The sequence below is a fragment of the Balearica regulorum genome, chromosome 19, assembly GCF_011004875.1.
Source record: "Balearica regulorum gibbericeps isolate bBalReg1 chromosome 19, bBalReg1.pri, whole genome shotgun sequence".
NCBI lineage: Eukaryota > Metazoa > Chordata > Aves > Gruiformes > Gruidae > Balearica > Balearica regulorum.
In genome coordinates this window covers 5,747,884-5,774,944 of record NC_046202.1, presented here as the reverse complement: position 1 = coordinate 5,774,944, position 27,061 = coordinate 5,747,884, and the positions used below count along the sequence as shown (strand labels likewise).

General features: G+C 60.5%; 1 protein-coding gene across 1 annotated transcript; it reads left to right on the top strand.

Moving 5' to 3' along the window:
* The first annotated feature begins 788 nt into the window (after positions 1-788).
* On the top strand, positions 789-21,946 carry LOC104640510 (serine/threonine-protein kinase Nek8). The gene is given in 21 exon segments (XM_075771434.1): positions 789-960; positions 1,378-1,583; positions 2,629-2,861; positions 3,465-3,596; positions 3,787-3,995; positions 4,421-4,500; positions 5,063-5,244; positions 5,481-5,631; positions 6,681-6,757; positions 7,927-8,044; positions 8,341-8,491; positions 8,724-8,887; positions 9,111-9,269; positions 9,444-9,602; positions 19,341-19,392; positions 19,685-19,701; positions 19,704-19,828; positions 19,904-20,065; positions 20,372-20,533; positions 20,607-20,762; positions 21,169-21,946. Coding segments are annotated over 21 exon segments (3,375 nt in total). The 5' UTR covers positions 789-913; the 3' UTR covers positions 21,802-21,946.
* The last annotated feature ends 5,115 nt before the right edge of the window (positions 21,947-27,061 follow it).

Below are 27,061 nucleotides of genomic sequence, written 5' to 3'. Positions count from 1 at the left end.
ACCCGCAAACAGAAGACACGGAGGGGAACGGGGTGGGGGGGGGACACACAGGTGCCCCCTAACATCAGCGTGGCAGCAGGGTGAGGCCGGCTCTGTGGCCGCCGAGACACGGCTGGGTGCTGGGTGCTGCGTGGGGGTCCCGCCCCATCGCTGCCCTCCCCGGTGCAGGACAGCGGGCTCTGGCTGGCGCAGGGGGGGATGTGACCCCCCCACACACACACCCCCGGTGACCCGGGCTCGGTGTCGCTAGATGGCAGCACGGCCACGTGGCGTGGCCTGGGGGTGGCACTGCCACCGCTGTCCCTGGCCCCGCTGCGGGACGGGGGCAGCCCCCCGCTGGGTGCAGGGCACGGACACCCCCCCCCCCCCCCCCCCCCCCCGCCCCGTTCCGTGCCGTCACGGTCGGCCCCACGGGTGCTCGTGGTGATGGGGGTCTAAAGGGGGTTTGGGGGGGGGACATAGAGGGGACCGGGGCCCCTTGTGCCTGGCCCTACAGCAGCACAGCCCCGGGATGGGTGCTCCCCCAGAGTCGGGGCTGTGGGGCAGGAGGCCGCTGCGGGCACCGCCGCTCTCTGGGGGTGCGGGGGACCCTGCTGGAACCCCACAGCCTGGGGGCGGCAGGCCCAGGGCACCCCAAACCCCAGTCCCAGGGTGCTGCCCGAGGGGAGCCTGGCTCCCCGTGCCACTGGGGTGCCCACCGAGTGGGGGAGCCCAGCCAGGCCGCCTTGGGGTGGCGTTACCCTCCCTCCCGGCCGAGGCAGGGAGCCCCGTGTCCGCCCCGCAGGCCCTAACCCACGGTGGTGACAGGGACACGGGCGCGGCCCGTGGTGTTTTGTCCGCCCGCGGCCGCCGTAGCGGCTCCCGGAAGTGTCTCCATGGAGACGGGAAGAGCCCAGGCCCGGCTGGGGCAGTGATGGAGAAATACGAGCGGATCCGGGTGGTGGGGAGAGGGGCTTTCGGGTGAGGGCGGCCCCGGGGGACCGGCGGGCACCGGGCGTGGGGGAAGGGGGGGTTCTCCAGGCCTTTTTACCCTGGCAACGCGGGAGGGGGGAGCGCCGGGCCTACGGCACCGCGGGGTGAGAAGCCGCAGGCCGCGTTACCATGGCAACAAGGCGCACGGGCTCTGTCGCCATGGCAACGCGGTGGTCAACCAGCGTGTGGCACCCTGGGGGGGGGGGGGGGGGGGCAGGCCCTGGCTGTTGCCATGGCGATGGGGTGACACGGCACTGGGTGTGTGACACCGCGGGGGGGGGGGGGAATTGCAGGCCCTGTTACCATGGCAACGGGGAGGACAGGGGCCATGTGTCACCCCAGCAGTGGTGGCCAGGCCCTGTCCCCCCCCCTGCCCCGCGCCGAGGCCCTATCCCATCCCCGCAGCATCGTGCACCTGTGCCTGCGCAAGGCCGACCAGAAGCTGGTGATCCTGAAGCAGATCCCGGTGGAGCAGATGAGCAAGGACGAGCGGCTGGCGGCGCAGAATGAATGCCAGGTCCTCAAGCTGCTCAGCCACCCCAACGTCATCGAGTACTACGAGAACTTCCTGGAGGACAAGGCGCTCATGATCGCCATGGAGTATGCCCCAGGTGGGCCCTGATCTCCCGCAGCTGGTTCCTCAGCAGGTCCAGGGGATGCCAAGCCTTCAGCTCTCCTTGGGTTGGGCTGCTTTGGCTCCACGTAGTGCTCCTGGTAAAGATCCTGTGCTTTGGACCCCCGAAGAGTCGAAACACATCTCTCCTGAACAGACATTTTTGTAGAAAAGGATCTGGGGGTCCTGGTGGACACCAAGTTGGCCGTGAGCCAAGTGACCGACCGCTGGCACAGGTTGCCCAGAGAGGTTGTGGAGTCACCAGCCTTGGAGATATTCAAAAGACAGGTCATGGTCCTGGGCAACCAGCTGTCAGTGGCCCTGCTTGAGCAGGGGATTGGACCAGAGGACCTCCCGAGGTCCCTTCCAACCTCAACCATTCTGTGATTCTGTGATTATATGCCTTACACTCACTAATCCTATCCAAAACAAAGAGATTTCTAACACCTCTGTCGCTGATAAGTGTGCTACCATCTGCCCTTGGCTTAGGTTTCACATACATTTCCCTGTGTCAGCTCTCAGCCACGCTGCTGGTCCCACAGCTCTGTGTGGGAAGGCGTGATTTCTAACGAGATTTGCTGTGGAGTTTAAGATGAAATCAACAGTTGCATGAGGGTTTGTTAAAAGTTGTATATGAGCCCTGAACCTGGACTTCCCCTTCTCGATAGGGGCCTCTCCGTGCCACGTGGCCTCTCGGACTGCAAGAATTCTCTTTTGCAGAACAGGCTTATCTTGTTCTGCCATCGAGGTTTATGTTTTCCTCCGAGAGCTGTAATTTTAGCGTTTCTTTTCCTGCTGCCTTTGACAATATGTCAACAGTAACTTCTCTCTCGCTGTTTCTTTGTCCCACCAACTGTGCTGCCATTGTTCTCCGCACGGTCTCAGGAGCATTGGAGGATGTGCTGCATGTCCCCCCAGGATGTGCTTTTTCCCATGTGCTTGGCTTGTTAAGACGCCGTGGCTAAATCCCCCTAGGTTTTAGGCCAGGCTTGCGCTGCCCTGTGCACCCACCCTTGCCGATAGCCCTTTGTTGTTCTTTGCAGGGGGCACGCTAGCGGAGTTTATTCATAAGCGCTGTAACTCCTTGCTGGATGAGGACACCATCCTGCACTTCTTCGTGCAGATCCTCCTGGCTCTCCACCACGTCCACACCAAGCAGATCCTGCACCGCGACCTGAAGACTCAGAACATCCTCTTGGACAAACATCGCATGATTGTCAAGATTGGAGACTTTGGCATCTCCAAAATCTTGAGCAGCAAGAGTAAAGCCTACACAGTGAGTGGCCTGGCTTTGCAGGGGAACTACTTACCACCATGGCAGCCGGCTGGAAACTCTGGACTTGGCTGCCCAAGACGTGCCTGCGCAAGCCTGGGAGAGGATGGGGTGTCTGGGCCCACTGGTGAGGGTAGGCCGGGTTCCTCCCGCTGTCACAGTGGGAGGAGTAGTGTTTGCAGGTTCATCTGACGCATTCATCTGACGCATACTTGGCAACTGAATTCCTGCCTGTGCCCTGCCGTCCTGCCTTGTCTTAATCTTCTCTCTCTGCTTGAGACTTGAGTATCATTCACTACCCGGTTTAATCTGACTAGACGTTTGTATCACGCTCGTTGCTCTGGGCTCTGATTCTCTCAAGTGGATAGGAGCAAAATTAGAGGTAATCTCTGTATGTGCAAGGGAGGTCACCAGAAAGGCAAATCCTCGTGTTTTTTACTGAGATTGTCAGCCAGACATTGACACCAGGGAACAAAAGGCCAGCTCCACTAAGCTTTCGTTGGCGGCTCTAGCCAGCCTGTGCACTGGGCTCTAAACTGAGCCTTTCTCTTTCCACCTCCCTGCCCCAGTTTCACAGCATCATGCAGATTTCTTTGTCTCTTCTAGGTTGTGGGAACTCCATGCTACATCTCCCCAGAGCTCTGTGAAGGGAAGCCTTACAACCAGAAGAGCGATATCTGGGCTTTGGGCTGTGTGCTGTACGAACTCGCCAGTCTCAAGAGGGCTTTCGAAGCTGCGGTAAGGGGGGATATGGTTTACATGCAGCGTAGGGAGCCGTGGCCTCTTACAGAGGTGAAAATGCATGATTGGATCGCTCTCACTGAGCCTGGAGGTGTGAAGGCAGAGGGCAGTGCTGAGAACGTCTTGCTCCTCGGCCTCACCTCTGACTGCCCAGCCACTGTATGTATCTCTCTTGTTTTCTCTCCAGAATCTTCCTGCCTTAGTGTTAAAGATCATGAGTGGGACGTTTGCCCCAATATCGGATAGATATAGCCCTGACCTGCGCCAGCTCATCCTCAGCATGCTGAACCTGGATCCTTCCAAGCGACCCCAGCTGAACGAGATCATGGCCCAGGCCATCTGCATTCGGCCTCTTCTGAACCTCTACACTGATGTGGGCAGTGTCAAAATGAGAAGGCAAGTGATACTGCTGCCTTAGTGTCCCTTGGGAGGGGCTGCCACAGCGCACAGCGTGTGTGACCGGCTCACTGCCTCCGTTACAAGCTCCGAAGAGAGCGCTGTCCCCATGCAGCTCTCCTGCGTTACCCAACGTGCAGCTGCTGCGGGCCGAGCCTGGCCCTCTGGCTCAGGGCCACGGCAGGTGCCATGGCAGGTGTGGGTTTGTCATCGCAGTAACAGTGAATAGAGAGTTGTGAGCTCAGAGGGAAGTGAACTGATGCCAACTCCCCTCTCTCAGGTGGTTTAAAGCACCTACTGAGGCGATTCTGTGAGCTATTCAGCCATGACTTATGCTGTAGCTCTGCCCAGACCTTCTGTGATCCAGAGCTCTGCAGGACCTCTGGGGCCGAGCTGACATTAAGCACAGGATTTTGCTTTGGCAGGCCTGAAAAACCCTTGGCTCCGGTGCCAACAGTGACCCACAGCCGCACAGGGGGACGAGTGAGCAGTGCCAGACCAAGGGGTGAGTCCTGGCACGGTGTGTTCAACACAGTTTCTTTTGGAAGGACCCTCTCCTTTGGATGCCAGGGGGTCAGAGAGGCACTCGAGCTTCTGGAGAGAGGAAGTTAAGAGACATCACCTTCCCTGAGCCCTGGAGGAGCCCATGGGTACCTCGGCTCTGGGGACCAAGCAGTGCTGCTTCTCCAGCTGCCTCTTCTAGGTTTTAAACCCTTGAATCAAGTTTCTGCTGTTCTCAGCAAAGGCTGGGAACCAGCTGGGAGTGCTGAGCGGGGATGTCCCAGCGCAGGCCAATGCAGCTGCTGGCACTAGTAACAATTAGGCTAGAGCTGCCGTGATGCCACTTCCCTCAATTCTGGGATGAAATACAAGGAGTTGTTCCCATGTGCTTCTCTCAGCCCTGGCTGGGAGCTCCCCAGCAGCCCCTTGCCAGCCTTGGACCGGCACTGGTCTGGCCCTGCTGGCTGGCAGGCCGCTCTCCTGGCACCCAGACTGGCTCCTGTTGTTTCTTTTCCTCTGGGAGGAGAGTCAGGGATCTGCGTTGATGATTTCTCTTTGACCCATAGGTGTTCGAGGTGGTTCAGCCCGGACAGGAATCCCTCCTCCGCTGTCATCCATCTACACCTGGGGGAGCGGGATCACCACCCCGCTCCGCCTGCCCATGCTTAACACCGAAGTGGTGCAGGTGTCTGCTGGCAGGACGCAGAAGGCCGGGGTCACCAAATCGGGGCGGCTCATCATGTGGGAGGTGAGTGACGGGGAACCTGTGGCAGACAGCGGCTGTGGAAGCCTCAGATGTGCAATTTCTGAGGAGGAGACGTTTGTGCTCACTGCGTAGGCCCTGGCGCTGTGTCCCCCAGGACCGCAGTCCAGTCCAGGGTGCCGGTGACACTGCTAAGCCTGTGGGAAGGGGCTCATCTGAATTCTCCAGCCCAGCTCTTGCTGTGCGAAGGTGCAGCAGCTGACATGGCTTCTCTCTGCCAGGCTCCCCCGATGGGTGCTGCAGGAGGCCCTTCTCTCCCAGGAGCCACCGAGCAGCTCCAGCCTCAGTTTGTGTCCCGCTTTCTGGAGGGCCAGTCTGGCGTGACCATCAAACACGTGTCCTGCGGTGATCTCTTCACAGCCTGCCTCACAGGTGAGCCGCTGCCTCCTGCCTTCGCCTGGCTGAGTCCCAGACCCCTCTTGCCTGGCAGCTGGTTTGCAAATGCGGCACGACCGCCTGGGAAGCCCTGCTCAGAGAGGAACCTGAGGGATGCACTGGGCTGGGGTGACACGAAAGCCTCTGTGGCCTGTCATGTAACATCAAGAAGGGGTCAGAAATGGCAAGCATGGTTCTCCTGTGATGCCACACTGGTCAACTTGGACCCAAAGGTCTGTCTGGTGTGGGGAGGGCCACAAATCTCCTCTTGTTTGTTGTCCTGGCTGCATTGGTGTCACCTGAAGCCAGACCTGACCTGTACAGTGAGGACTGCAGTGTGAGGAGCATCTGGGAAGTTCAGGCTTTCTCTGTCACGTCCTCTGTGAGTGTGACGCAGACACAAGCAGTGACCAGCGGTGACTGCTGTTGCAGAGAGAAGTCACCGTGAGCTCCTGCATGACCAGTTGTCCTCAGCCACAGGAAGGCAGGGTCTGAAGCCCTCTCAGAATGGACCTGAAGGCGTTCTGGCTGGGAGGAGAGCACACACACCAGCCTGAGGCCATGTTTGTGGAGCAAAACCCTCCCAATACTCCTCTGGAAGCCTTGTTTGCACTTCTGCCAGGGATCAGGGCAGCAAACAACAGATAGGCAACTGGCAAACTTCATAGGCATGTGTTTGTCCTACCTCTCCATGGCATTTCCTGCCACCCCTCTGCTGGGTGGCTGCTCAGTGAGAGCCTCTGTTTATTTAACACCTTGACAGACCGTGGAGTTAGCAGCTCCTGCGTACACAGCTGCAATAATGTTATCTCGGGACTCTCCTATCATCTCCTGTTTGTTTGGCGAGTTGTCGCAGCACAACGAGGCTGCTGCTCTCTGGAAGGTCACTGAAGGCCTATGGCCCCCCGCCCCCCCGGCAAGTTATGAGTCAGAGTGGGTGCAAGCAGAGTTGCTGTCCTGGGAGCCACAGCCAGCCCCATGGGCTGCGTGTGCGCCTTGCAGGGCCTCACGTGTGCCAGTAACACGATTTCTTTCTGCTTTTCCAGACAGGGGGATAATTATGACTTTCGGCAGTGGCAGCAATGGCTGTTTGGGGCATGGAAACTTCACGGACGTAAGCCAGGTTTGTCGTGAGGGTGCTGGGCACGCTGCTTCCCCAGGGTAGAGGATGGATCGTGCTTTCTGCTCCATGTGAGAGGGCTCATCCCAGATCCAGGGATGTACATCCCAGGCGTGCTCTGGCATCTGACTCCCTCCCCCTCCTCTCCCTGTCACTGTGGGTTTTAAAAGACCCAACCTGCCTCTCTTTTTCTGTCTCCCCCCCTACACAATGATCCCTTTGAGCGTGGGGGAAGTCAAGAGCTGCCTTGTGGTTGCTGTTGGCAGGCACCCAGCTTGGAGGCTGCCTCCAATCACACACCTGCCTGCTTCACTCTTGGCCTGCAGCTGCCAAGGTTCACTGAGAAAAGTTATTTTTCAAAAGAGCCAGTATTTAAAGAAGAGCTGTGTGTTTCCGATTGGCTCAGAACACTAGAGCTGAGGGCTCGTTGCTCCCTTCCAGCTTCTTCCTCTCCTGCCCTCGGATGTGGCAGCAGCCGATGGCTTCCAGCTGAGCCCGGGGACTGGTGCCATTTGTCACTGTGGTCAGCTGGCTCATTCGTTCCTGCTCCGTCCAGAGCTGAGCTGCTCGGTGCTTATTGCTGGGGTGGGGAGACCAGTTGGGAGCAGCAGCCAGGTCCCAACAAATGGTGCTTTTCACTTGAAGAAGATAATGAGAATGAGACTTGCTGTGGCGAGGTGTCAGATCTAACAGCAGGTCACAGCAGGGACCGGGCAAAATGTGGAGATCCTGGTCTCTCCACACCTTAACGAATATGTAGCCGATAGCTCACAGCTCCTCTGCACAAGAGCCTTTCAGCCAACACATCCTGCACCAAGCCCCTGCCTGCTCAGAGCGTGCGTTAACAGCCCCTGGCACTCCCCACATGGGCAGGGGGGCGAATCCCAACCCTTCAGCTTGAACCTTTTCCCTCTCCAAACCGTTGTGCTGGCTGCTTTCTTCCGCCCCAGAGATGTTTGCATTATCTTCTGTGCTATGTGCACGTAGTCTCTAAACCCTTTGAAGACTGTTTGGAACAAAAAAAAAAAAAAAATATCTCTGGTGTTTGCGTTGGATGAAAACTGGGATGCTGCCAGTGCTGTGTTGAGACTGGGGGGGCTGGGTGGGAAGGGTGGGAGCAGCCGGGCAGGCTGGGAGGTCTCGGCTGACGGCTGCTGCTCTTCCCCTGCCAGCCCAAGATCGTGGAGGCCCTGCTGGGCTACGAGATGGTGCAGGTGGCCTGTGGCGCATCTCACGTCCTGGCGGTTTCCAACGAACGGGAAGTGTTTGCCTGGGGCAGGGGGGATAATGGTAAGAGATGTCTGCTTTGCAAAACAGGGCTTGTGCTTTCCATTGCCTGGTCCCACTCCCCTCCCTGGCCCTGCTTGCCCGCAGTGCTCTCCAGATGTGCCGGGCTAGGTGGGTGTGGAATAGTTGCAGCTGCTTCACTGCATACCAGGGCCCCCTTGCTTTGGGTTTCACTGCCCTCTGTGGCAATAGGTCCCAGGCTGGGCTCTTGCAGCAGCTATATGTCGATGCAGTTGCTCACGGGGTGTGCTCAGTTTGTGTGTTGCCACCAGCTGTGCCCTGCTCTGTTCCTCCTGCAGGTCGCCTTGGGTTGGGTACCCTGGAGTGCCACAACTCCCCCCAGCAGGTCACAGTCCCGCCAGAGCATGAGGCTCAGAGGGTCATCTGCGGCATCGATTCTTCTATGGTCCTCACAGTGAAGAACCAGATTCTTGCTTGTGGGAGCAACAGGTAAGAGAGGTGAGGGTCTGTGCTCCAGAGCTTGCCTACAGCCTCCTGGGCCTGTCCATCTCTGTCCAGCCCAGGAAGAGGGACCAAGGGGCTCTAGAAGACATCGCTGTGTGATCCTACTTCCCAGCGTCTCACTGCTGCTGGTGCGGTTATGCTAGGGTAGGATTTGTGCCCGGGGTGTCTGTGCCAGGCTGCATCGGGCCACCTCTGAACTGTGCTTTTCCCCGCGCAGGTGTAACAAGCTGGGCCTAGATCAGATCAGATCAGCAGAGGAGCCTTTGCCGGAGGACCAGGTGGAAGAGGCCACCATGTTCACGTGTGCCCAGTCGTCCCCTTTGAACCGAGAGCCGATTGTGTGTGCTGACATCGGTACAGCACACTCGGCTGCAGTCACAGGTGAGGGGTGTGTGCCCAAATCCCTGAGGGGGGAACCTGCATTTTCGCTGTCCTGCCTCTGTTTCCCATGGGCAGAGGCCTCAGAGAGGCTCAAAAGGCACCCTGCTCCTGATGTTGGAGCTCTGTGGAGCAGGATGCTCCACATGGTGGAGAGCAACGGGGTTCAGGGGCTTCAGTTCATCCTTGGGCGACACCCAGTTGTTTCTCTTGTCTCTGTTGTCAGCCTCTGGCCAGTGTTACACCTTTGGGAGCAACCAGCACGGGCAGCTGGGCACCAACTCCTGCCGCAACAGCCGCGTACCCCACCTGGTTGTGGGGCTCCAGGCGATGAAGGTCACCGTGGTGGCTTGTGGGGATGCCTTCACTGTGGCCATCGGAGCAGGTGAGGCTGAAGCCCCTGTGTCCTTGGCTACAGCAGGCCCTGGCTTTCCTCTGCCTGCAGTCCATGCTGTGGCCAAGGCAGGCCATGGAGATGGCCCAGGGCCGTACCAGGGAGACGGGAGGCCTGTTTGCTGGTGGGCTCTGTGTGCAGCAAGGTGTATATATTCCTCTGCAGATGGTGAGGTGTGCACATGGGGGAAAGGAGCCAGGGGACGCCTGGGCAGGAAGGACGAGGAAACGGGAGCACCAAAGCCAGTGCAGCTAGAGGAGACGCATCCGTACCTGGTGACCTCCGTAGCCTGCTGCCACGGGAACACGCTGCTGGCAGTAAAGCGTGAGTAGAGGCTTCGTTACTGTGATTCCTACCGTGAGGCCCCAGCCAGAAACAATGCCTTGTGACTCAAGCTGTACCAAGTAACCCTGCCATGTAAGCTCTGTGTTATTCTAGTCCCTCTTAGAGCTGTAGATGAATAGAAATAACTTGAAGCCCATAAAAATTCCCCTTTTGCTATGCAGCACTGTGACACTCCCGCTTCCACTGGGCTAGGGGAGCAGAGAGACGGCAGAGGCAGTCTCGTGCACTCCCAGACAGGTGGGCTGGCCAAGCTGCGGCCGGTGGGGAGCTGGTGTGCTGGCGGTCCACCGAATATCCAAAAAGAGCAGCTTTCTAATTGATGCTGCTGAAATAGAAGCTGAGATTTGAGGCGTCATTTTGGCTGCTGGCTTTCCATTGTGGTTTGGAAAAGATAGCGAATGGTTTTGTGGTTCCTCTCTGCTTGGGCCAAAGGCAGCATCGCTGCGCGGTTAAAACGTGCCCGTGGCGTGACCTGCCTTTCCGTTGCCTGGATGTACGATGGGAGCCTGGCCCAGACTGCTGGAGGGGCCTTTCTTCCTCCTCTGCTGTGCTGATTATGGCCTCAGCGCTGGGCTGAGGGATTCCAGTCCCAGCCCACTTCAAGGAGGCTAATTACACCCCGGAGGGGAGGAGGCCCGGCTGACTGCCCCAGTGCAGTGGAATCGGCCGTGGCTCCCGTTCCTGCCCTGCGAGTGCCGAGCTCTCACGTGATGTGCACTGCCACGTGAAGGGGACGGGGAATGGCCGAGTCCACGGGCTTGGGAACAAGTAGGGCATTTGTCATGGGAGTAAAAGGGTTTTGTTTCTGCGGGAAGGCTACAGGCTGCTCTATCCTTCCGCTGCCAGAGTCACCCTGCACTTTGTGGCAGCTGGTTTGTGGGCTCCCACCTGCAGCACTGTAAAAGCAGGGACTGAGCACGTAGCCCTGCTGCTGTGTCTCTGCACTAGCCAGTCCGAAACCTCGACTTTCCTTCCCGGTACGGGAAGTACAAACTCAGCAGCAGCGGTGTCAGGGCAGCAGCCTCGCCTGCTCCAGCATCCCTCAGTGACCAGGGCGCAAAAAGCATTGAGAGCTGTGTAGAAAGCTGAGATCTGACTTAGGGCTTTCGTGCAGCTCAGTCTGCCTGGAAACCTCTCCAGAGAGAAAAGAACCGGTGACACGTTTGATGTCATTGCTGCTGTCAGCTCTGGCTGTGATCTGGCCCAGAGAGGGTGCTGGCACAGGCGAGCGGTGCTCCACCTTTGGGGCGGCAGCTCTGCGCCGCTCTGCGGTTTCCTCCCATGTGGCCAACACTGTTTTTGACTGACTTGGGCTTCTGCCCACTTTATCGTGAGGCCACTGCTGTGCCCTTCTCTCCGTCCCACTGCAAACACAGGAATAACTGGGAGATACCAGGCGTGCTGGAGAGAAGGAGGAGGAGAGCACAAGCCTCAAGAGACTGCATTTCCTCCTGCTTGGGCTCTGTGTGCTGGGCATCGCCTCCTGTTTGTGCCACTACTGAGGCCTTGCAGTGGCTTCCTGGGGGCCGTGGGACAAGGATTGCAGTGCCCATCTGTTGGGTACCTGGCCTGCGTGGGGCAGGGCACTGCTCCCTGTAGCTTCATGGACATGGCGGCTTGCGGCTTATTCTTGGTCCTTGCCCTCTGTTTCAGCTGCCGTGGAAGAGTCACCGTCCCAGTGAGTTTGAGTTGAGAGGGGCCGTATCCAGCCTCGTTGTAGAGATGCAGAGGCATCCCCAGCCGCCCGGCATGCCTGCCCTTGCTGCTGCCTGCTACAGCCTGGCTCGGACCTGCGTCCCCGGACTTGGGAGCTCCTCAGCTGCACTCCGAAGGCAGCGGTCTGAAACAGGGAGCTCCTAACGATGGTTCCCATGGAACCGGAGCTGGTCTCACTTATTGAATCAACGAGGGTCGCTGCGAACCTCCAGTGCCCGAGAGGTGCTGGCCTGGATGTGCCGTGGGGCAGACGTCCCTGGAGCGCTGGTGCTGCCTAACTGGGGTCCCACTGGGGCTCTGCCCCTTCCCGCTGGAAGTCCCTGTGTAGAAGGGTGAGGAGCACAGAGGTTATTTTCCCCCGTGGAAACTGTCTCTGGTTACAAAGCCCAGGCTGACAGCTTGGTGTCTGAGAGAGCTGTCAGCCTTTGCACAGCAGTGTCTGGAGTTAGGGCCCCAGGCGCTACACTGGGTGACTAAGTGCAAACCTCTTTTCTAATTAGAGAAGTCTGTCCTTTCCCATCCCCCCCTTAAAACGTTTCACCCATTTGTTGAGCTGTTCATCACGCTTTCAAGGGTCCTGGCCTGCACGGCTGGCCGAACCCGGCGCGAGCAGCCTTTCTGTGCGGCACAGCCCGGCTAGCTCTCCTGAAATGCTGCCTGGAGCTTTCTAATTACAGCCTCCCCTGGCCCCAGGAGCTCACCAGAGGATCCTCCAGCTGACATTTGTCCTCAGGCCCCTAAATCCTGCTGCTGACCAGCTCACTGGCTCCCAGCTGAGCTAGCAGAAGGCAGCAAAACACAGCAAGCGATTGTCAGTAATTGAAGTTTTTTAACCCAGATCTCTCTAGGGAGATGATGAGTTTTCACCAGGGATCCTTTCTGCAGGGAGGAGGGGGCATATCACCATGTCACAGGCAGGAGTTCTGTTCTTTATCTCCAGAAGGGTCGTTTCCTTTCCCTTTTTTTTTTTTTTTTTTTCTCTTTTCTTTTTTTAACTTACATCTGCCCTGGGCCATTTTTTGATGAGCTTCTGTCTCTGATCTGTCTGACATTGCAAATGCTCTTGCCTTTCACATCCATCTTTGTGCTGTTGCCAATCTGTTGTGTATAAAGTCAGGGCTTTCATAAGCTGGCTGAGATGAAATCTCTCTAATTATTTTTGTGATTCTTTCCTGTTTTCAGTGAGGGAAACCTCACCGGTCTGTAGTAGAAGCCGACTGATCCCTCTTGTCATGTGAAAGGTAATGAATTTCTGCAGGTCTCCTGCTCTTTCCTCCCTCATCTCCCAGGCTCTGGGGAAAGGAGCAGGTCCCGTCCAGCCAGGAGAGGCGTGTGCAGCCCTGACTGCAGACGCGGCCTCCCTGTTTGGCTCCTGGCAGGGTGGGTGCATGGGTTTTTCCCTGCCGTTTTTTGTTTCTTGTGGAGCTGCCTTTTCAGGCGGTTACACCCTGCTATCCCAGGAAGCTGACTTGAATTCAAAGGCTCTGCCAGTCCCTTGGCACTCGCCTTGTGCTGCAGGTTACAGGGACGGCTCTGGCAGCCTGGTGTCGGTGGAGGGGAAGGTGTTCTCCGCTCCCAGACCATCCTGGGCACCAGGGTAATTACAGGGCCGCGTTAAATTGACTCGAAGCCTGTCGGGGCCACTGTCCTCCCTGCGCTGAGCTGTTGGCAGCACCAGCTCCTCCAGCAACAGATTTCTGTGTTGTGCTCAGCCCTTGGGGCTCCCCCCACCCATAAAAAGGGACCGGCATTCCTGCTACAGCCTCAGCGGGGCTGAGGGCTGGCTGGGACAGCAGGCAGGCAGGACAGAGGTCTCTGCCACCCTTTGTCTTGTCAATGGTGGCACCAAAATGCCACCGCTCCAGGGGACGTGCAGCCCAGAGAGCCGGGCTCTCCCTGCTCCAGGTGAGCCCCCTGGCAGCCCCACCCTGTTCCCACTGATGTGCTGGTGTTAGGTGGGTTGTTTTATGGCTTAACGATGCTTTTGCACAGCAGTGCTGGGGCTGGAGGTGTCACTGGCTCGAATATTGGGACCCTTCACTCCAGGCAGGGGCAACCAGTGTGGACCAGCGTGCTTTGTGCTGGGCTGGGGGCTCGCAGCGAGGGCGGGAGCCCTCGGGATTTTGCAGCCTGCGTGCTCGGTGCAGGAGTTCAGCTGTGAAGCCCAGCGAGATGATTTGAATAATTTAATACCGGGCTGTGACCAAGCCTGGCGAAAGGGTAAAGGAAACAAAGAGGCCCCCAGCCCCGAGCAACAATAGCTCTTGAAACGACAAGCCGAGGCACGTCCGTGCTGCCGGAGGCAGAGAGCAGCCCGGGCAAATAGGCCAGTTGCATTCCTCACGTCTGCTGCTTTGTTTCCCTGCAGAAGCTCCCGGTGAAAACTGCAGGTCTCAGGGCTTCTCCCTTGTTTTGTTCCCGCGTCCTGCGGAGCTGGTGGTGGATCAGCCGCGTCCCCGTGGCTCTTCCTGCTAAGGAAGGCAGGGCCAGAAGGGAGAGGGTAGGAGAGGTGATGGGGGGGATGAGGCTGCCTGGTCCCATCTTGTGCATCCTGGCTGGTGCAGATCCCCTCTGGTCACTGTCACCCAGGGAAAGGCTGTCCCCGTTCCTGTGCTCGATAAGATCCCGCTGACCTGGGGCCATCGCTGTCAGCAGGAAAGAGCCCAAACCTCCTGCTGATCCATGAGCTGGTTTGATTTGATTTTGGCACCTCTGTCGTGGTTGTATCCCCGTTCCTACGAGGCTTGGCAGAAGGCGCAGCTGCCGTCCGTCTGTCCAGGCGCCTCGCTCTCCTTACCCGCCGCCTTCCCTGGGCGAGTCCCCAGAAGCAGGGAGAGGACTCTCTCCGCTCCTTTCCCCCGGGGTGAAATGCTCCACCTTAACTTCTTTAGAAGCCGAAGCGTTTGTTTACTGTCCCTCCAGTTGAAGTTAAATACAAGGCTGAGGGATGGAGCAGGGGTGCAGGGCAGGGAGAGGCCAGGGGAAGAAGGCAGGAGGCCTCCCCGAGCCCAGATGGGTTCAAGGACTGACCCGTCACAGGGGACAGAGAACATATCGCCTCCACAAAGGGAATTACCCTGCCCGGAGGTTGCGAGTCGCCTTTGTGTGAGACAAACGCCTGGCTGTGGTGGTGTGTGCGGAGAGGGTGTTCCTTAGGGAAAGGGGAAAAGGAGGGGATCTTTGTTTGCAGGGTCTGACACCTCCTAGCCGTCCTGCCGGCACAGCCAGCGCCTTCTGATGGCTTTGTCAGCTCCTGGCTAATTAGCGGAGATGCTCTTTAGTGAGGTTAGGAAAGAAAAATTTTTAAAACATCAAAGAGAAGCAGTAAATAGTGATAAAACTCAGCTCCGTTTCATGCCTGTCATCGGAGACGCACGCTTTCTAAGCTTGCAGGAGTGATGTGTTCTGTGCTTTCTGTGGGGGAGGCCTGGGTAGTCCCGTCGCCCCGCGGGATGCTGATCCTTTTGGCTGGCACCCGGTCCCGTAGCGGTGTCCAGGGACGGTTTTTAGCCAGGGCGGGTGTCTGGGGTAGTGCCTTTCTCTTGTTGGCAGGCGAGCCTGGCTTCAGGCCGTGCTGTGACTTAGTGGCAGAACCAGATGGACAGCGGGGCTGCTTGTAGATCCTGCCCCGAGGGGATCACAGCTCCGGCCTGGGAGCATCTCAACCCCAGGCTGCCACCCCCGTGACAGCTCAGAGGGGCCCGGTGCACCCCCCTGCTCTCTGTACGGTTGCACACTGTCATTTGTTTTTATGCATTGGGTTTCCAGGCTGTCTGGGAGCTGGTTAAAGTTTAGCTCGCTGCTCTCTGCCGTTGGGGCAGGCTGCCAGCTAGTCACATCCCTCAGAAAACACCCCACGGTGGCTGTTCACACTCGATGTACGCTGGTACAAGCCTCCCTGCTGTTTGGGTGGCAGGAGCTAAAGCCCTGTTGCAGTTCGGGCCATGGCAGGGTAACCCGTTATCCCTCAGGGTGACCCCAGAAATCAGCCACCCATCCCTTTCTTGGTGGCTCCGGCAGCGAGAGTAGGGAGGCTGCCTGCCTTTCCCCCCTACGGGCTGCTGGAGGATTTTATTTTAAGCAGAGCCTCTTGGGGAGAGGAGTAACGTGAGCTCCCTGAGTGACAAGTGATAGAGCTTGACTTGCTTAGCGTGTCCCCCAGGAATCCCTCTCCTCTGCCATTTGCTAATTGAAAACTGCTAACATTTGGGTCTGGAGCAACTGCCGCCCTTAATGGGAAGCTGGCTGGAGCGTGCGTTGGTGGGACTAACACATGCTCGCAGCCTGTCATCTGCTCGTCTCCATCTCTAGGGAAAGGGGCAAATACTCCCATATGCTGCTCCGATTTCTGAAAGAGTGAAGTGGGGGCTGGAACCAGACAGATTTTTCTTTTATTCTCCCTCCTCCGAGCTCTTGCTAGGAAGTTAGAAACCACGGGCTGGAGGGCTGCTGTTGGCTGCAGCCTGGGCATGAGCTCTGACCAAGATGAAGCCACAGCAGCATGTCTTGTCCCCGTGGCTGTGGCGTGAGGGGGGGCTCAGGGCAGCCCCTCTGTGTCCTGCTCCGCTGTTGCCCAGCTCAGACCCCTCCGTGGGCTGTGGCTGGGATGCAGGTCGCTTCCCCGGGGCAGGAGGGGGTGCGGGAGCCGTCCCTCCAGGCCTCGCTCAGGGGCACAGCTGCTGCTCCGGGCCATGTGCAGGAGTGTGGTACCCCCGGGGCACCCCGGGCTGAGCCAGCACCGCCAGGGAGGGGACGCAGGCTCAGCCAGGACAGCACAGCCCGTGCCCCCACCCCGGACCCGGAGCCCAGCCCTGGGCCAGGGGAGGCCGTGGCCGGGCCCCTAAGGTGGCTGTACATGATGTGATGCTCCCCACACTCCTGGGGTGCCTGATGCGATGAGTCCCGAGGAGAGGGTCCCAGCCCTCCCGGGGTGGTTATGCCCGAGGTGGTGGGTTCCCAAACCCCCCTGGGGTGGTGGTGGCCCGGTGCGGTGGGTCCCCAAACCCCCCCTGGGGTGGCTGTGTGCCCCAGGCGCTGCTCCCGGAGCCCCCCGGGGCGGGGAGGCGGAGCCCGGCCGGGAGGCGGTGGCGGTGCCCGGCCCCGGGAGCGGGGCGGTGTCAGGCCGGTTCCACCGCCCCGTCCGGCCCCCGGGCGGAGCCGGGCGCGGAGCGCGGAGCCGAGCGGGACGCGGAGGAGGCGAGCGGGGAGCGGGGCGGCGGGATGCCGGGCTACGACTACAAGCTGCTGGAGCGGCCGCGGCGGCGGGTGCTGTGTCCGCTCTGCGGGAAGCCCATGCGGGAGCCCGTCCGCGTCTCCACCTGCGGTCACCGGTTCTGCGACACCTGCCTGCAGGAATTCCTCAGGTGAGCCCCGCCGTGACGTCACGCCGCGCAACCCCTTCCCCCATGGAGTACCCCCCCGTCACCCCCCGATCCGGAGCCCCGCACACCGGGGGGCAGCGGCTGCTTCCTTGCCCGACCCCCCCCCCCCCCCCCCCCATGCCTTTTCCCCTCCCCGCCGGCCCCGGGCGTCGCTGCCGGGTGCGGGGCCGCCCTGCACGCCGGGGTGCCCCGGGGAGGGGTGCGGGGTGCTCCGGGGTGTGGGGTACCCCAGGACGGGGAGGGGATGCGGGGTGCCCCGGGGGTGCGGGATGCTCCGGGGGTGCCCCGGGCCGGGGAGGGGGTGCCCCGGGGATGCCCCGGGGGTGCAGGATGTGACAGCGGCCCCGCGGGGTGCAGCGGCCCGTGGCCCCTCTCGGTGAGGAGGAGGAGGAGGAGGAAGAGGAGGGCCGGGTGAAGCCCGGAGCGGCGAGTTTCGAGCGCTTGCAAAGATTGGTACTTAACCCCTTCCTGCCCCGGCCCCACCGCAGGAAGCGACCGGGGGCGGGGGGGGGGGGGGGGGGGGGGAGAGGTGTCCGGTCACCCTCCGCGCCCACGGGTGAGCGCGACCCCGGCCGTGGGTGTTGGCTGGGAGCGAGGGGATGGGGCCCCTTCCCACCCCCCCCCCCCCGCGGTTTGGCAGCCCCGGCCTAGGTACCGGCAGCCGACGGGGCTGCCCGCGGGGCACGTGCCGGCCCGGTTGGTGACCGCCGTGCCCGGTGCGGGGGTCCCACGGTGGCACGGAGAGGGGGCGTCCGTGCGGCGGTACCGAGTGTCACTCCGGGCCCGGGTTTCTGCAGCCGCCTCCGGCTGCACCTCACCCCGCCGAGACGACCTTTGCCCGGGCCGGGGGGCCCCGTGGGCCGGTTTCTACGAAACCGGGCGTTCCCCGGGGCCGGTGCCAGGCAGCGCCTCTGCCCCGCACCCACATCCACCTCGTGGGCACCTCGGCTCTACCGGGGCGGCCGGACACTGGGGTCCCCACACTGAGGCCTCCTCCCCATCTTGCACGGGATCAGGTTTGGGGATCTCACGGGCTGAGCCATCCAGCCCCGCCACGGTGCTGGGGCGGGTGCCGGGGCTCCCCCACCCCATCACCTCGCTGCGCCCCAGCACGCCGCGAAGGTCAGAGGCAAGGACGGTCCCCCCCGGGGCGCTGCCTCAGCACATTCCCTGCCCGGCCGAGCGTGAGGAATGGGGAGGCTTTGTCGGGGATTAGGCGCTGGCTTTGGGTTGCTGTCCCGCTTCCCCGCCAGCCCTGGCACCCCAACACTGTGCACGGGGTGTAGGCAGGGCCTGGAAAGGTGACAGGGCGAGGCCAGCCGTGGGGTGATGCCATCTGTGGGGTGATGACAGCCATGGGCTCCCCAGAATGGACTGGGTGCCTGGCCCTGGGCAGGAGCAGCTTATCTCTGTGGGTGCCTGGTGACTCCCACAGAAACACCCACTGCAAACACCAGGCACGTGGCGGGGCTGGATGTGGCCGTGTCCCCCAGGGATCACACCCTGCAGCACGGGGCTGGCCCTCCTGGGGATCACTTGGCACCCCGGCACAGGGATGGTGACTGCAGGGCACATCACTGCGCCGTGCCCGGGCATCCCAGGTCAGCACGTGCCGGGTGGCACTGCTGGCTCCGTCGCGCCCATCTTGCATCCGCTTGGCAGCGCCTGCCAAGGGCACGCGGTGATTAGACGCGCAGGGGCTGCGCGCGGGCAGGGCGACCGCGTGGCCTCATCCAGAGCCACCTCGGGGACACCAGAGCCCTGGAGTCCCTGCTGTGTGTCCCATGGCCTCCTACCTGGATGTCCATTGGGGATGGTGTGTGGGGTGCCACCCTCATCTCTCCCTGGGCATGGTGTCGTGGGGGCCAGGGGCGATGGTGGCTCCTGGACAGCCGTGTCACGGGCCAGGCTGCCTGTTCGGCTCCATCCCCGTCCCTGCACCCCACGCTGCCCCTCCGCAGGTCAGACCTGAGCGGGGCCATTCCCACCTTGGGGACGGCTCTCAGGAGGAGCACTCCATCCTGGGGGCCCAGCAGGACGGGCACCCCTCCAGGGCGGCTGCCTGTCCCCCGTTCTGGCTCACTGCGGTGGCTGGTGGGGCCGTTTCCTGTAGAAACCAGGGCCACGCGTCCGGGCTGCACATCTGGTGCCCAGCTGTTACCCCCCCCCCCACCTCCGGGCCCCAGCACCTGGGGCTGCGGGCACCCGTGGCCCCCGCCAGCACCTTTCCTGGCCAGCCGCCGGCACCCTGCCTTAATCCTGGGGGGCCAGGGCAGACGAGGGGGCTGACGGGGCTCCAGATGGTGCCACGCTCGTGGCGGCTGGCCCAGGCCCCTGGGGACCGTGGCCGCCGTGCCGGACTCGTGGGGGGGGGGGGGGCTGCCCAGGGGGGTGTCTGGCGGGGGCATTTCCCAGCTCAGACAGATGGAGCGGGATTAGAGCTACGGTTCCCCAAGGGCCACGGCTGGATTTGGCGCGGGGTGAGCACTCAGTGGTGGAAGGGCAGCGCTGATGTCCTGGGGTGGGATGGCGGGGACCCCGTGGGACATCGTGGCTGTGTCACCAGTGATGTGCTGTTCCCCAGCCCCGAGTGATCCTGACACCCCTCTGTGTCTTACAGCGAAGGTGTCTTCAAGTGCCCGGAGGACCAGCTGCCCCTGGACTATGCCAAGGTGAGCCTGGCACGTGGATGGGGTACCCCGCTCCGAGGGGACGTCCTCGTCACCTGTGCCCCCCACCAAGGGGCCGGTCCCAGGCTTCGCACACCCACCTGGCACAGCTGTGCCAGCCTGGCACAGCCTCCCGCGCGGAAGCAAGAGCCCTTTGTGCCGCGGGGCCGGGGAACGGAAACTGGCTCCCAACAAAGGGTGCTTGTTCGTGTGCCGGCGGGGGGGGATCCGGCCCCGGGCAGGGTGCCTGCGGCTCCCGGCCAGGCTGGGGTGGGGGGTCCGTGTGCCCCCGCAGCCTGGTGCGGGATGCTGATGCCCGGCGCTGCCTCCCCAGATCTACCCCGACCCGGAGCTGGAGGCGCAGGTGCTGAGCCTGGCCATCCGCTGCATCCACAGCGAGGAGGGCTGCCGCTGGACCGGGCTCATCAAGCACCTCCAGGTAGGGTCCGGTAGGATGGAGGGGGGGCAAGGCTGCACCCCACGGCCCCCCCCTCACTATCTCTGTAACCCCCAGGCCCATCTTGGCACCTGCGGCTTCAACGTCATCCCCTGCCCCAACCGGTGCAGCGCCAAGCTGAGCCGCCGCGACCTGCCCGAGCACGTCCAGCACGGCTGCCCCAAGCGCCGGGTCAAGTGCGAGTTCTGCGCCAGCGACTTCACCGGGGAGGCCTTTGAGGTGAGCGCTGGCGGGGGGCACCGTGCGGGGGTGGCAGGTCACGGCCGCGGTGGGGACGCTGTGGGGGACACAGCTGGCAGGGGTGTCGTGGGAGCATGGCCTGACTGGGGGCACCATGGAGCGTGTAGCCGGGTTAGCATGTGCCATGTGGGGACCTAGATGGGCTGCAGGGCACCGTGGGGACAGAGCCTGGGTGGGGGACACCATGGGGGGGCACAGCCTGGCTCTGGGGGGGGGGCACTGCATCCCTGGCTGGGCTGGCCGGTGAGGGCAGCCGGAGGGTGACGATTCTGCTGCGGTCCCCAGGGCCACCAGGGCACGTGTCCCCAGGAGAGCGTGTACTGCGAGAACAAGTGCGGGGCCCGCATGATGCGGCGCCTGCTGTCCCAGCACACCCTGGCCGAGTGCCCCAAGCGCACCCAGCCCTGCACCTACTGCGCCAAGGAGTTCGTCTTCGACACCATCCAGGTGAGACAGGGCCCACGGGGACCCTCGCCCCGCCGGCTCTTGATCTCGGCTGACGGCCGCCCTCTGTCCCCAGAACCACCAGTACCAGTGTCCCCGGTACCCCGTGCCCTGCCCCAACCAGTGCGGGACGCCCAGCATCGCCCGGGAGGATGTGCCCACCCACCTCAAGGAGAGCTGCAACACTGCCATGCTGCTGTGCCCCTTCAAGGACGCTGGCTGCAAGCACCGGGTGAGCGCGTCCCCAGCCCTGTGCCGGCGTCCCTGTGCCTGTCCCACCCCAGCATCCTTGTGCCGTTCCCATCATGGTGCGCCTGTGCCCTACAGCATCCCCACACCTCTCCTGCCCTGATGTCCGTCCTGTGCCCTGTGGTGTCCCTGTTCTGCTCTGTCCCATCCATGTGTCTCCCTCCTTGTCCTGCCTCACCCCTGTGTCACTTTGCCACCCAGGTGTCCCTGTGCCACCTCGGTGTCCCCACAGCATCCCTGTGCCGTCCTGCTCCAGTACCCCCATGCTCCAACGACATCTCCGTGACATCCCCATGGCATCCTTCTCCTGTGCTGTCCCACCCCGTGTCCCCACGCTGTCCCATGCCCCTGGAACCCCCCCCGCACTGACGGTCCCGCTGTCCCTGCAGTGCCCCAAGCTGGCCATGGGCCGTCACCTGGAGGAGAGCACCAAGACACATCTGGGTATGGTGTGTGCCCTGGTGAGCCGGCAGCGGCAGGAGATCCTGGAGCTGCGGCGGGATGTGGAGGAGCTGTCGGTGAGCAGCGACGGGACCCTCATCTGGAAGATCGCTGACTACGCCCGCAAGCTGCAGGAGGCCAAAGCCCGAAGCAACTACGAGTTCTTCAGCCCCCCTTTCTACACCCACAAGTACGGCTACAAGCTCCAGGTCTCGGCTTTCCTCAACGGCAACGGGAGCGGGGAGAGCAGCCACCTCTCCGTCTACATCCGCGTGCTGCCGGGCGAATACGACAACCTGCTGGAGTGGCCCTTCTCCTACCGCGTCACCTTCTCCTTGCTGGACCAGAGCGACCCTTCGCTCTCCAAGCCCCAGCACATCACCGAGACCTTCCACCCCGATCCCAACTGGAAAAACTTCCAGAAGCCAGGAGCCTCGCGCAGCTCCCTGGACGAGAGCACCCTGGGCTTCGGCTACCCCAAGTTCATCTCCCATGAGGACATCAAGAAGCGGAACTACGTGCGGGACAACGCCATCTTCATCAAAGCCTCTGTGGAGATCCCCCAGAAGATCCTGGCCTGAGCCCCGGTGCCCCGGGGGGGGACAGGATGTGAGCTGGGTGCCCGCCCAGGGGTGCCCCAGGTGGTGCTGAGCCCCTGCCCGCAGCCGGTGCCCCCGGCTGGGGGATGCTGCCGTGACAGCAGCCGGCGGCTCTCAGGTAGGCAGGGGCTGGGGCTGCTCCCCCATGTCCCTCCCGGGGCTGGGACCCCGCTGCAGCCCCAGCTGCTCCCCCAGGGCAGCCCCTTCTCAGGTGCCCGGGGATGTCGGGGGGCTGGGCCCCCCAAAGCCCCTCACTGGGGCACCAGCAGTCCCTGCCGGCCTCGCTGGGGACCACATGGGACCCTGCTGCCCAGAGCCATATTTTGTAAGCTGGTGCCCCCCGGGAGCACGGTTGTTATTTATTACCCCCGGGCCGGGGCCCGCTGCCCGCTCCCTGCCTCTCTTTTTCAATAAATTTTTCTTGTATTTATTACGGCTGCCTGATCATCCTTCTTCTGCCCAGCCAGGGATGGGATGGGGGGGGGAACCCCTGTCCCCAGACCCCGCCGGCACGGGGGTGCTCACGGTGTGGCCGTGGGTGCTGGGGACAGGGAGAGCCAGGGCTGGGCTGGGGGGCACGGAGGGGGGTAATCCCTGACCCACATCCTGGCAGCAGACGGGCTCAGATGGAGACGGTTAATTCGGTAATCGCCAGCAGCGGGGATGGGGGGGGGGTGGCACCGGCCCTGGGGTGCTGTTCTCCTGCAGCCCCCCCTGCCCCACCAGCCCCTCGTTAGTGCTGGGGCAATTAAAGCCCCAGGGGGAGGCAGGGATTCAGGGCAGATGAGGGTGGGTGGGCAGGCAATGGCTGGGGGCAGGAGGGGCACTTTGGGGGGGGGCTGGCTGGATCAGACCCCAGGTGTGTGTCCCCCCCAGATATCTCCAGCAGCGATGGGGCGGGGGGGGGGGTGGTGTCACCATCTCTGCAGACTAATCCCACAATTGCATTAGTGCTGCCTCGGCTTAACACAATTAGCCCCTAATTAGCTGCACCCCGCAGCCCCAGCCAGGCTGGGGAGGGGATAGTGCTGCCGGGTGTCCCCATACCCTGTGCCCCCCCCGGGAACGTCCCCCTGGGCAGGGTCCAGCCCAATGGGGGGGGTGTCACGGCACATGCCCTGGGCCGGGGGTGGCACCACGGGGCCCTGCAGCACCAGCTGGCCCCGGGGAATGGGGTGAGGCTCCTGCCCATACTGGTGCCCAGCGCCAGCCTGTACTGGTGCCCAGTGGCAGCCCCCACTGATGTCCAGTTCTTGCCCATATTGGTGCCCAGTACTGGCCCATACCACTGCCCGGGGTCAGCCCGTACTGGTGCCCAATGCCATTCCTACACTGGAGCCAAATGCCAGTCTGTACTGGTGCCTGATGCCCTCCAAGTCTGCGTCCAGTGTCAGCTTGTTCTGATGCCCAACAGCAGCCTGTACTGGTGCCAGTGCCAGCCTGTACTGGTGCCCATACTGGTGCCCAGTCCACCCCATCCTGGTGCCCAGTGCCAGCCCCTATTGATGCCCAGTTCTTGCCCATACTGGTGCCCAATATTAGCCCATACTGCTGCCCAGTGTCAGCCCATACTGGTGCTTGATGCCAATCCTCTGCTGGGGCAAAAATGCAAGAAGTTCCTACTGGTGCCCAGTGCCAGCCCAAACTGGTGGCCAATGACAGCCAATTCCGTTGCCCAGTATCAGCCTGTTCTGGTGCCCAGTGCAAGCCCATACTGGTACCCGGTGCCATTCCTACACTGGAGCCAAATGCAAACCCATACTGGTGGACAGTGCCTGCCTAAACCGGTGGCTGATGCCAGCCCAGTATCAGCCTTTTCTGGCGTCCAGTGCCAGCCCGTACTGGTGCCTGATGCCCCCTGAGTCTGTGCCCAGTGCCAGCCTGTACTGGTGCCCAGCTCTTGCCCATACTGGTGCCCAGTGCCAGCCTGTACTGGTGCCCGGTGCCAGCCCTATACCGCTGCCCAGCGTCAGCCCACGCCGGTGCCGGATGCCGGCCCCACACCGGCACCATCCGGGGGTCCGTCCCGGTGCCAGCCCCCCCCCGCCCCCCCCAGCCCCCCCCGCCCGGAGCCGGCCGGTCCCGGCGCTGCGCTCGGCTCGGGGGCGCCGCCGCGCGGTGTCTGCGGGGCCGCTGCGGGCCGGGCCGGGGCTGCCCGGGGAGGAACCGGGGCCCACGCAGGGAGAGGGCCCTGCCCGGCCCCGCCGCTCGGCGCCACTATTCACTCCTTTTTTCTTTTTTCTTTTCTTTTCTTTTCTTTTCTTTTCTTTTCTTTTCTTTTCTTTTCTTTTCTTTTCTTTTCTTTTCTTTTCTTTTCTTTTCTTTTCTTTTCTTTTCTTTTCTTTTCTTTTTTCTTTTCTTTTTCTTTTTCTTTTCTTCCCCCCCCCCCCCCCAGCGACTGAACCCCCATCTCTGCCCGGTTAAGACCAATGTGGGCCGGGCTAATGAGGGTAAAAGCATTGGCCAGCGCCCACCCTGCGTACATTTTATTTATAGCTATTTTATATTTTTATATTTCATATTTATTATAGGTATTTTATTTATATTTATTTTACCTGTGTGTGTGCAGATTCTGTGCAGGACCTGTCCTGTTCCTATAGCCAGGCCATACAGCAGGCTGTTGGCAGCATCTTGTTGCACAGCAGTTACTTTAAAAAAAACCAACCAAACAAAAACAAAACAAAAAAAACCCCCAACCCCTAACCAACCAAACGAACAAAAAAAAAAAATCCATAGATTATTTATGAGCTAAAAGCTTCAGCTAGTGTGGTGAAGCGATGGTGGGGAAAGCCTGTGCAGCAGCGCCTGCTCGCTGAGCGCCCGGCGTCGGGAAGCCATTCCGGGAGGGGAAACAAACCCAGAGGTTCCCGTGACCCTGCGGTGCCTCGTCCCCAGCCCAGGGACCTACTTACAACCCTCTGCTTTCCCTGCTTGTGTGTTTTGGGATTTTTGTTGTTGTTGTGGGGTTTTTTTGTGGGTTTTTTTTTTTTCCCCTTCTCCAATTGTAAATGTGACATTTGCCGTCAGGTGCCGCTCTCCAGTAGCTCCCAGCGCTGGCACTCCAGCACGGATGCACCCTGCGCCGATTAGCACCGCACGACAGCTCCATTTACCCCGACACTTTGCAACCGGAGCCACGGCGCACACGGCTGGGTGCAGTGCCGGGCTGGAAATGTCAGCCGGATCTTCAAGCACCTCTTAACCTTCACGTGTTTGCAGAAAATGGGGGAGCAAATCCCCTGCAAGACCTGGGCTGCGAGGAGGAGATGCTCTTAATATTCACCGAGGAGAGGGAGAAAAAAATCGATTTGCTACTAAATTTAGCCACAAATATCAAGTTTAAAAATAAACTTCCTGGAAACTTGTTGGTTTGAAGATTTATTCTAAAGGCCCAGAACCTGCCAGCTTGCTCCCGGCTCCATCAGAGCAGCGCGGCTTGGACACTGGCCGAGTAGTTCACAAGATGCTCAGGCTATAGGGGAAAGTGTTATTAAAGGCTCTATAAACGCAGGGAACCCCCAGCCCGGATGGGACTTAAGACCCCAACCCCAGCAGAGATGCCCTTAGCTAATCACGCTCCATGACAAAACCTTTGGGACGCAGACAGGGAGAATTTTTAGGAAAACCACATCGTCTAACCCTCCTGCAGTAAAGCCCTGACTTGTGCCGATTATTGTTGGGGGTTTTTTTAGCCAAGACAGCTAAACCAGGCGTTAGTATTTCATCAGGAGAAAAAACACAAGATAAATTTGCTTTGCACATCCTTTATTAAAAACCCAGCCAGGCACCCCTCCCTCCCCAGGACCGGGTGGTGCGGAGAGGGTTTTACAGTGGGACCATTTCAATCTTTCACCACTTCCATTTTAGTGCATCTCTTGGGCTAGCAGCCATCCCTGCTGAATTAATGGTTTGTACCCAATTGCCTTGAAATTAAACTAATTAGATAAAATACTCCAGTAATTTTATTGCAATTCAGCCTTGTTGAGCATTGGAAGAGCAGCGTAAAGGCAGCCGTGGCTAGAGGATGTCCGACGTGAGCTCCCGGAGGAGATCTCAACGTGCCCCTTTCCTTCGGCTCCTCCACCCCGCAGACACCCCTCCTCAGCCCCCCCCAGATCGAGGAGGACTTTTTTCAGCTCCAATTTTTTTGCAGCATCTGCAGCAGTTGCTCCTCTCCAAACCAGCCCCCCAAGATGACGTGCTGCTGGTTTTAAGCAGAGAACATCTCGTCGCGTTGCCTACCTTGGGTCAAACTCAACATTCCCAATCCTCCTACCATCTACCAGGTATGGAGAGCTCAGCGTAAGGGGAAAAAAACCCCAAACACACTAAAATCTTTGGGAGAAAAACCCTGTTTGGCCCTAAAGGAGAAGTTTTAAAAGGTTGGAGCTGGCTCTGCCAGAAGCCTTCGGCTTAGTTAGTTGTGGCTGCAGGTAACTCATTGGCAGAGGCAGCAGCTGCTCACGCCGAAGTCCCCACTGGCCCATTATCACACCAGATCTTCGTTCCGATAAATGGGTCTGACCAGCTGGAAAGAGGATGTAAAAGTCTCCTGGAGAAGCTCTGCAGAAGGGATTCCTCCCTCTGGGGGGGAACGGATAAAGAAGCCAGATACCGAAGGAGCTCCAGCGATGCCATCACAGGATGGATGGACGGAGCGGCCGCTCTCGGCACGGCGTTCCTGGATGCTGGAGCCGGGATGCAGCAGTGCCCATGGGCAAAGTCAGCTCTTCCCGGCTAAGCTTAGCTGGGCTAAGCTGCCCAGTTTAGCCCAAATTCCCGGAAAAGCACGTGGGAACTAAGTATGTTTCTTAGCATCTGGGGAACACTGGAAACAGCATGAAAGGTATTAGTTCGCCATCAGAGGGATTTGGGCGCTCAGATGTTCGCAGCGAGCGCGGAGACGCTCTCTCCTTGTGGTGTCTCTTCTGAGAGGAAAGCACCGAATTAGGGTATCACCCAAATTAGGGGTATGGGCACCGGAAAGGAAAGAAAACCCTCACGGCTCCTGTCTTTTGAAAGGGGTCTATAAATGTCACAGATCTCTTTTAAAATTTTATATTTAGTATTATGCTAATAAGCAAAACTCTGCATTTATTATGCACACTATTAGGTCAGCACTTTGAAGGCCAGTAGCTCCTAGGTCCAGCTTTTGGAGCAGCCCCACGTTTCCCTCCCAGGCAGGGAAAGCAGACCATGGGACAGCCCCCACCCTCGCCCATGTTGTCAAAAATCCCTGGAC